General features: G+C 45.0%; 1 protein-coding gene across 1 annotated transcript; it reads left to right on the top strand.

Annotated features, from left to right (window-relative positions):
- The first annotated feature begins 1,495 nt into the window (after positions 1-1,495).
- Positions 1,496-9,802, top strand: LOC136521362 (acid phosphatase 1-like). The gene is made up of 3 exons (XM_066515095.1): positions 1,496-1,977; positions 6,894-7,103; positions 9,154-9,802. The coding sequence occupies exons 1-3, from the start codon at positions 1,559-1,561 to the stop codon at positions 9,329-9,331; spliced, it is 807 nt and encodes a 268-aa protein (XP_066371192.1). The 5' UTR covers positions 1,496-1,558; the 3' UTR covers positions 9,332-9,802.
- The last annotated feature ends 875 nt before the right edge of the window (positions 9,803-10,677 follow it).

Genomic DNA, 10,677 nt, shown 5'->3' on the forward strand with positions numbered 1-10,677 from the left:
ATTGCATTTGTTATTGCATCTTGGTGTGGCACTAGTGATTGTGAAGCTTGGGCGTTTTTGTTACTCTTGGTGGTTGCTGCCACCTAGACGGTTGGAGCTTCCGTAAGTAGTGAGGAGAATTGGTGATTGTTTCCACCCCAAATCAAGTGACTGTGAAGAGGTTCTTGTTCCCGCCTCACGGAGTGCAAAAGGGAAACTCTAGTAAATTGTGCATGGCTAGAAGGAGGGCTTGTGTGGGAGTGATTTTTGTGACACCCATGTCCCAGGTCTAGTGTGTGATGCTAGTTAGTGCGTGAATCAAATCACCATAAGACTCACCACAATGGGGATTAAGTTGCCGACAAGCAACTAAACCTTGGGTGAAAAATTCATTGTGTTATCTCTTTTGCCTGGTTTGGTATAAAGCTCTACCCTTGCAAAGTAGCTTGTTGTCCCTTACTAGGTGTAACTAGTTGTTAGTAGCTCTCTAGTTTGCTCTCTTGTGTAGTTTAGTAGTTGGTAGCTTGAGTGGTGAAGTGAACTAGCTAGAAACCAACCTTGCTACCAAACTTATGTAGGGGGCTTGCTTGAATTGAACTAGAGCTAGTGCTTGTAATTGCTATTATGGTCACCTATTGTTCTAATTCTTTCCTCTAGTGAAAATATGTTTGGTAGAAATTTTTTATAGGCTGTTCTACCCCTCTAGCCATCTAGATCTGTTCAAATAGTAATTGATGATCAAATTTGGTATTTAGTGACCGTCAGCACCTACTAACTGGCACGCCAACTGTCGGAGGTATCGACTCCGACAATATAGATCAACAAACCACACCCGGGTAGAGGTGAAAACGATCAGAAACGGTATTACAATATAGAAAACGGAAATCATTTGTAAGGTATTTTTCTATATTTTAGTAATTAATGAGTATAAAAACGGTTGAAAATGGTTGTGAAACCAATTAAAAATGACAAATGTTTAAGTTTTGCTAAATTCGGAAACGGTATCATAATATAGAAAATGAAAACAGTCGGTACGGGATCTATCCCATCCACTTTCATCCTTAACACGAGGAATAAGATAGGTAGCACGCGGAACACATTTATACTGGTTTAGGCAAGGAGTGTCCTATGTCCAGTGGACAATAGATTGCTTATGTCGTATGCTCAGTGTTTACAGGAGCGCTGATGACTAATTGCCTAGGGTTGGTGTGATCAATGATAAGTACCGATCTCGGGCTCCCCATCCCGCATTATATAGGTTGAGGTTACTGATAGAGTTTTGATCAGTTTACGTAAATGTTTTTAGTTTGTTATAAGGAAATCTATCTAGAGATTCGGTTATCTATAGTATATCTTGATCTCCAAACTCTGGTTACTTGTCCCACTTCTGTTATAAGAAATTTAGTCTAATTTCATTCTAATTCATCCGCAATTGTGTTTCTAATATTATAATTATGTTTCTAATATTATAATTTGAAAAGGGATGAATTAGAATGAAATTAGACTAGCGGAAGGACCCCACCTCCCCGCCGTCCCCCACAAACCCACCGGAAGGACCCAGGGCGCCGCCGTCGGCACCATGCCCCGGCGCCTCCTCCTCCTCCTCCTCCTCGCCCTCTCGCTCGTCGCGTCCGCGAGCGCCGTGCCCGCTGTCATCCGCATGGTCCCGGACGACCCCACGGCGACCTCCTCTGGCGCGGTAGAGAACGCGGACGCGCTCTTCTGCGACAGCTGGAGGCTGTCTGTGGAGACGGGCAACGCGGGGCCCTGGCTCGCCGTGCCCGCGCGCTGCGGGGATTTCGTGTGGGACTACATGGAGGGGCCTCGCTACGCGTCTGACTCCGCCGTCGCCGCAGCCGACGCCCTAGCCTTCGCCTCTGATGCCCTGGCCGCCGCCGCCGAGTGGGGCGGCTCGGCGAGCGCGAGGCCGGCGTGGGTGTTCGACGTCGACGAGACGCTGCTCTCCAACGCGCCGTACTACGCGGTCAACGGATGGGGGTAAGGTGACTTCCTGCCTTTTCGAATCAGTTGTGGCAAAAACTGAACTCAATGCGAATTTGTTCGATTATAAGCAATTGCTCTGGGTTGTGATAATACTCCACCACTGTGGTTTGGCATTGGTTTGCCAACCAATGTGCCAATGCTGAGGTGTTTTCTGTCATGTGTACAATATTAATATCGCACAAGTGGGTTTGTTTGTCTGTAAACACATTGCTGCTTTAGAAAACATATTTCCACTGTTCCAGTGCTTGTGCTCTGAAATTGATTATGTTTCGAGGGTGTTACTTCCAATGTTTTTAAGTCGTCCAGTCGAACCTAGTCGCCATGGGACCGATCAGAAGACTAATCGCGATTAGTCGTCGACTAGGACGATTAGTCGAACCTAGTCGACCCCTGGTCGTCCTATATATCAGGAGATATATACCTACTATATATATACCTATATATACTATATAGTATACACAGTGAAGCAAGCATCAAGAGCATCTCTGTCTCGTACTGAGTTTAGGTGGTGACTTACTTGTGGAAGTTGTTTTCTTCTCTTTTCTGCCATGTCCAGAGGTCCATATTCCTATCCCAAACTCCATTTCTTTGCTGACTTGTTGCTGGAAGCCTAAAATACCAAAGAAGACCATAATTAGCAACACTAATGTAGTCTTGATCTTGACACAGCTCAACAGCAGCACTGCTGCATTAGCAAGCACCGCTGCAGTAGCAAATAACTAGCATTTAGCAAACAAGTTCAGTATACATAAGCTAAAGTGTTCAAGTTCAGTACACATAAGCTAAACTGCTAAAGTGTTCAACACAGTCACAAACATTGACATCTGATTTAACAGTCCAACAAAAGTAGGCAACTAGCCATCTAATTAAGCAAATTAACATTAAAAGTGAAGCCTCCATCTCCATCTCCAGTTGGTCCATCTCCAGTTTCAGTTGGTGCAGATTCTTCATCCTCCTCCATTGCTATTGCTGAATCTACATGCTGATCTTGGTCTTCATCATCAACTTCATCAATATCTTGAGTCAGAGTCACTGTGTTCCTTGGACGCTTCCTGTTCCTAGCATAAGTACGCCTCACAGGGGCAGCAACAGCAGCACGAGTAGCAGCAGCCCTAGGCAAGTTACGTCCCTCTAGACCCTGAGTTGCACCAATAGCCTCATCCACAACAGCCCAAGTCATAGCATCGCCACCACCTTCCTGAACTGGTTCTGGTTCACAATTTTCATTGACCCATTCATTTTCCCAATGAAATTCATCAAGCAAGAGTGGATTGCATATCTTTCCTTTGGAATCCCAGCTCTCTAATTTTTTTAAATCTGTTTTCCATCTTGCGGTTGTAACTGACATATACCAACTTATTTAACCTTTGGTGCTCTAATCGGTTTCTCTTTTTTGTATGGACCTACACAAAATATAATGCAGAATCACATATCAATATTACTAGTTTACTACCATACTTAATTACTCAGCAATAGTACACTAGCACTTACAGCAGAAAATTCACTCCAACTACGCTCGCATCTAGATGCAGCGCAACAAAGGCTAACAATCATTTTTGCTAAACATTGGAGCTCATATGTGAGGCCACCATATGCACCCCACCAAAGCACTGTAATTTCCATAATTCCATTTCAAACATAGAATTCCATTATTAGTTCATTGCTGATTGCTTTTAGAAAAAGGGAAGGAAATAGTTATTAGAGAACTTACTAGGATTTTTTCTATCTCTGTCTCTTATTGCTCCAGGCTGTGAGAAGGATTCGTCTTCAGCCCTCTCATAGTCTTCTGCCTGCTTGCTTATCTTGTTCTGCTCCTCATCATCAGTCACCATCTTCCACATAACTTGATTAAACATGATTCTCAACCTTCCTGCTTGTCTCCTATCCTTTTCCTTTAGGGCAAAGAACTTGCTTGGATTCAAGTATAGGGCTGCTCCATACAACTGCTGCTCCATTTGGTTTTCCCATCTGTTGTCATAGTATTTTAGTACCTCTTTGAGTAAATCTGGTTTGCGTTGCAAAGAATCCTTGATTGCGGCCTTTGCAACATCCATGGCTGCCATAATCTCAGGAGCTGCTGGTGTCTCATCTCCATCTGCTATCCTTAGAGCTACAAGAAGTGGTTGTGAAGCTCTTAGGCATAATTCCACTTTATTCCAAAATGGCATTGAAAGGATAATGTTCTCAACTCGCCGGCCTTCTTGAGTGGTAGAGAAACTGGTAGCATGCCATTCATCACTAACCACTAAATTCCTCAATCCACTCCTGTTCTTATGCAGGCTTGCCAATGTGAGAAATGAAGTGGCAAAGCGAGTTACAGCTGGCCTCACAAGATCTCCTCCAATCTTATTTCGCATTAGATCTAGAACCCTCCCATGCTTGTACATGAATCTGGTCACCTTCTGTGCCATGTTGATGCAAGTGTGGAATTCCTTGATCTTCCCAATATCCTCCAACAACAAATCCAAGCAATGGGCTGCACATGGTGTCCAAAATAGATGTGGGATCCTCTCCATTAAAAGCCTCCCTGCTGCCTTGAAGTTGGCTCCATTGTCAGTGACAATCTGCACCACGTGTTCCTTCCCAACCTTATCAATTTGCTTCTCCAACAAGTCAGCCAACATATTCGCATTTGCTATCTCACTTGAAGCATCAACAGACCCTAGAAAGAAAGTCCCTGCTGGACTGTTAGCAAGGAAATTGATGAGATGGCGGTGGCTTGTGTCAGTCCACCCATCGGACATTATGGTGCAACCATATTCCTTCCAAGCCTCCTCATGCTTCTTCCTCAACTCCGCTGTTCTGTTCACAGCTCTTTCAAGCAGCGGAGTCCTAACATCATGATATGATGGTGAGCGGTACCCAGGACCATATTGTCCAATTGACTCAAGCAAAACTTCCCAGCTTCTTGAATTAATGACGTTCAATGGAATGCGATTCTCATAAAAGAAATCGGCAACATGATCATCAACAATTACTTTGGCCTCCTTATTTTTCTTTGTGCACTGCTCAAGTGTAGGTTGACTTTGCTTGGATTTGTGCCTCTCTGCAACTACTTCTTCTGGTGACTTGCAAAGCATGGAACTCACTGACCTGGACTGTTTTTGAGTTGCTGGTTTTGCTGCAGCAGATATAGTGAAAGAAGTGATGGCAGCCTGCAGCAATCTTCTTCTTGGCTTGCTTAACTTTTGTTCCAGAACTTGGTACTGGTACAGCTGCAGGTTCTTCTGCACCAGCAGCATCTTGTTCATCTTCATCTTCTGCAGGTACCTCCACAAGAACAGTCCTTGAACTCTTTTTCAGGTAAACAGCTATCTCCTTCCTAACTATTGCTGGAGTATTAGGACATTTTATTGCATCTCCATACCCCCCAGCAAGGTGCTGCTTGAATCTGCATATTCCGGCTGGGACTACCTTCCTGCAAAATATGCACTGCACAAAGTCCTTCTTGGAAGGATCTGGCCACCACCCATACTTCCATCCTGGGTCTTGAGATCTTGCCTTTCTCTTTTTGTCAACAGCTTGGGCAGCAAGATCTAGAGGTAGTTTTGCTATAGCCCTCTCAATTAGGGAAGGAATATCTTCCAGAGTAGATGAGGAAGCCGTGGCAGCAGGATCTGACCCAACTGATGAATCTGGAACACCTCCTTCAAGGTCAGGCGGAGTCATGTACACTTCCACATTTGCACATCGTCGGTCCACATCTGCAGAAGAACAACTTCTTAGAATGGACGATGGAGAGCCAGAGAATAGCAGAGGGACAACAGTACATCACAGCAAGTAACCTAGCAGTTTAGCAGAGAGCCAGAGAGGCTACAGAGTGAGGGATGGGGGAGGAGGGAAGAAGATGGAGAGGGGAAAGGCACATACCGTCGTCGGAGCAGCTCATCACGAAGAACGGCGACTGGAGGCGCACCGGGAAGACTGGAGGCGCGTGGAGCAGCAGCCGTCACGCACAGGAGAGGAGAAGAGAGAAAGAGCAGAGCAGCAGCAGCCGTCACGCACAGGAGAGGAGAAGAGAGAAAGAGCAGAGCAGCAGCAGCCATCACGCACAGGAGAGGAGAAGAGAGAAAGAGCAGAGTAGCAGCCTCCTGTATATATATTACAGACCCTAGTGGGCCAAATTGGCAGCCCAACTACTCACCTGGAAGCCCAGTCAGGCAAGCCCAAAGAAGGCAGTGCCTAGCCTGGTCGTGCAGCCCCCTGGTCGGACGACTAATCATGATTAGTCGTCGACTAGTCGGACGACCAAGTTTCTAGTCGAGCTAATCGAGTCGAAGTCTCTAATCGAGGTCATGGTACCGACCAGACCGACTAATCGCGATTAATCGGACGACTTGTAAACATTGGTTACTTCAATTTATCCGTTCTCTTTATTTTGTGATAACTATTTGAGAAAAAAATAACTGCAATGTGGGTTTCAGAACTTTCAAGTAGATTATGCTTTGGTAGGATTCTGGGACTGTAGATTAACTAAGAAAGGGAGTAGAACCAGCTAACTGTATCATGTATAAAGCTGTTCTGGGGTCCAAATTAATTGGCATCCTCTGTATACCTTACGGGCTTATGGTAAGCTTGTTTCTTGTGTTGGGGTCCAAATTAATTGGCATCCTCTGTATACTTTATGGGCTTATGGTAAGCTTGTGTCTTGTATCGAATTTTTGTTTGTAACTTGGGGGATAACCCTCAATATTTATTCAGCAAAAGAAAAGAAAGGTGCTAGATCTTTTCTCTCCGGGACATCTCTGGTATCGTTGAACTTTTTTTAGTTGAGGTATACCAGATTTTTTTTTTTTTGGGTTGCTCTTAAAAAAGGAATGCATAAACTGGCTCTATTTGACTGCATAATCATGTGTCCAGTTTTGTTGTAAAGTATTGCTATTGTTTTGACATTTCCCCTGATTTTCTAGATCACAGGAATTCAATGAGACCTCATTTGATGAATGGGTAGATGTTGCAAAGGCACCAGCATTACCATCAAGCTTGAATCTGTACAATCAACTTCAGGGGCTTGGTTTCCATGTTATCCTCTTGACTGGCCGGAGTGAATTCCAACGTAATGCCACAGAATCGAATCTTTTGTCTGCTGGCTACAGTTCATGGCAAAAACTCATACTGAGGTATTTCCTACAATTCTGGTTATGAAAATGATATATTGTCGATGTTTATTGAATTATATCAAAAAACAAGGAAGAAGTCCATTTTTTACCCTTAAACTATCACCTGAATTCGATTTTGGCTATCAAACTCCAAAATCAGACAACTTCATTGAACTATCAATATCTTGCGCTTCAGGCCTAAGATCTCATTCTACACCATTTTGCACCACATCACCATGGTTTTTGCCCATATCTAGAGATGAAAGTTTAGTTTTCTATGGGCAATTGGTTCGACCCAAAACACATCAAAATGAACTAGTCTAGATTTCAAAGCCAGAAAAGGGAAAGGAAATACCCATTGGGCACCCACATGTATCCCTATGGCATATCACCAGCCACGTCAAGTCCATGACAGTGTCTTCTTCCCCATCTCTTTTTCCACCCTCTTCGGTGAGCGACACTGCTCTCCTACTCCCAGGCACCCAACAGTGGTATGCTGCTATCATCATCATTGCAGAAGTGTACGCATGAAGGGCCATGGACACTAATGCCATGCCCATGCTGCTGACAGCGGTCTGGCGGAGGACTAGACCGAGACATGAGGATTCTGTCCTGGCATCCAGGCAGCACATATCCACAGCAAGTGCTTACAAAACTGAAAATCAGATGTGAACCAATTCCATCTAAGCACGAAGCAAGCAATAATTCAGGGAGCAAATATTTCTTGACCAGATCTGTCCAGAATCTTGAGCAGTGAGCTCTGCTCCTCCTAAAATCAGTAGTCAAATCATGTTCTTTTTGTATTCACTTTACCATAAGTGCCCTCCACATTTCTGAACTACTGCTTTAGCTGCTGGAATCATCAGTATTTTTTGTCTGCCATGCACTCAGTGTCGCCCTGCTCGATCTCTTCCTCTGACGTGCCTCTGATTTTTCACCACATCAGAAGCTCTGCCTCGCTGCCTTGTACCTCCCTAGCCTGCCCTTGAGCTATTCCAGTCACCAGTGTGTCGTCAAGTCACTCACCACTTTGCACTGCCCTACCGCTGCTGTCCACCTTCTGTGTTACCCAGACCCAGTAACGACTAATGAGGAAGCCCGCAAGCTAGTTCCCCATGACATCGCCTCTATTGGGGTTAGATTCCCATCGATGGCACTATGCCTCGAAGCCAAGGCTTGTGACTCAGTGAGGAAGAGGGGGTGGGGGGGGTGGGGGGGGTGTTGAAAAAAATTGAAAGAGGGGGAAACCAGAATGGAAAAGGGCTGAAAAGTTTGCCATATGACCTTTTTGACTATGTCATGTGCATGGCTGCATGCAGGGGTGCTCCCAAGGCAGTGCATGGCCTGGCACAGCCCGAGGAGGCTGGTGGCTGAAAGGGCCAATGTCATTAAGGCTATTAATAGTAATTAAGGAGCAGCTGAAGGGGCCTCAAGTATGAAAGGGCCAGAGTCTGTGCGCCTAGCAGGGAGCTTAGCTCCTATATATTGTAACCAGCATCAATGGAATGGATTAAGCAATGAAGAAACAAGTGATCTCCTACCTCTCATCTACTTTGTCTTCAGTCTCACCTCTGCTGCGGTAGCCAGGCAAAAACCCTGGCACCATTACCTGGCCTTGGGAAACCCCCAAATACTCTAGTCTCCCTCCACGCCGACTTTGCCCGGCCTTCCTCTTGGCAATGGTTATCCACCCTATCCCTCGTATGAACTAAGGTTCACAACAGACTAGGCTAGAGGTCTAAAGATGTCTAGTTTGAATTGTTTGAGAGCTGAAGCTGTCTGGTATTTGAGTTCTAGGGTCAAAATCAGATTGTCGTGAATCATGATATTTCTATGGGTAAGAGTAGATTTCTTCCTAAAGGATATTGGTATGTTGCTCAGATACAAGGGCAAACCATTAAGAATCTCTGCTTCGCCACCAATTACTATGTTTCCTTTTCACATTTTGTAGTTTTGTTACTGCAGATTTTCCTGAGGACATCTGCACTTAGAAGTTGTTATTACGTAATCACTAGCTCAATGTATATCAATCGCCAGCTGAGTTATTAATCTAAGCATATTCTTGCTGCAGGCAATCATCTGATATTGGCAAGACTGCTGTGCAGTACAAATCAGAGAGAAGAGCAGCAATGGAAGCGGAAGGTTTCAAGATACTTGGGAACTCAGGGGATCAGTGGAGTGATTTGATAGGATCGCCAATGGCAACGAGATCCTTCAAGCTCCCAAACCCAATGTACTTCATCAGCTGATTTTATTGTTAGAGCAGTGGAGGAAGGACCAGGTTTTCATAGGGCGTTCATAGCATCGTTATGGTCTCGCTCTGAAACTGCTTTTGTTAGACATCACTCTGGACATAAATTTGGATTTTCTTCAAGCATGTTGAAATTCAACTGAAGGGCGGGCCTGGTGCAAGCGGTAGAGTCTTACCGCCTGTGACCGGAAGGTCCCGGGTTCGAGTCGCGGTCTCCTCATATTGCACAAGCGAGGGTAAGGCTTGCCAGTGACATCCTTCCCCAGACCCCACATAGAGCGGGAGCTCTCTGCACTGGGTACGCCCTTTTTTCTATGTTGAAATTCAACTGGGGCTTGGGGCCATTGAATCTGCCCTTTGATGATTTGTAATTAAACATCTTTTCCCACACTATTGGAAGCATTTGTGGTAATGCAAATTGTAAAGAATCTTGGTTCAAATCTGAAACAGATGAAATATCAGTTATATTTCAAAATTTGTGTCCATTCAGATATAAATGTTTGTCCTTTTGGCGATTTTTGTATCTTTTTTCTGTAAGATTTACAGGGGAACCAAATGATAGATATTGTATTGTTGTTGAACCAGATTATGCCTTTAGTTCAGCCATATCAGTTCACCTTAGACCAGTCAAGCGGAGACACAGGATTTATCACTATTGACATGAGAAGTAAACAGAATAACTGAAAATTTCAATCGCAGAAAGCTCTACTGACGAAGGAAGATAGGAGGCCACCAATCGATGGTACTATAACTCATGCACAAGTAGAATTAAAAAAAAAAAACTCATGCACAAGTACTTATTACATTTGCGTGAGCGTGACCTAGCATCTGTACAGCTCTCTCTTGCCCTGGAATTCAGATGCAGCTGGTTTCCTCCCCCTCGGCTCTTTCTTTGCTACTGTCTTTGACAACCTGTTCTTCACACCCAGCGCCGCAGCGTGACGTCTGGACGCCTTCGGCCTCCTGATTGTTACCGGACTAGGTAGTAGTGAAGCTAACTAGCACGGGGATAGCTTGAACCTCGAGACTCCGGCGATTGCCGAGCTCGCCGCCGACGCCAACCGGCTCGGTTCCGATACAAGTTCGAGTTCGAGTTCTCCTCTCAGATTGGGGATCGATTACATAGGAGCCAGAGCTACGGTCTCCCTTTGCCCGTTACATGGGCCTGCGGAAACGAAAACGTAAATGCATTACATGGGCTCTCACACCCAGTCTGGCCCAGTGATGCGAGTGTTGGGCTTCCTGCTCCTTCTTCCCGCTCTTGGCGCATCTGAAGCTTCTGTTTCTTCTTGATCACCAGCGTCTTCAGATTGTTCAGGTTCAGGGACAGCATCAGATGTGTTT

Source organism: Miscanthus floridulus, chromosome 18 (assembly GCF_019320115.1).
Source record: "Miscanthus floridulus cultivar M001 chromosome 18, ASM1932011v1, whole genome shotgun sequence".
NCBI lineage: Eukaryota > Viridiplantae > Streptophyta > Magnoliopsida > Poales > Poaceae > Miscanthus > Miscanthus floridulus.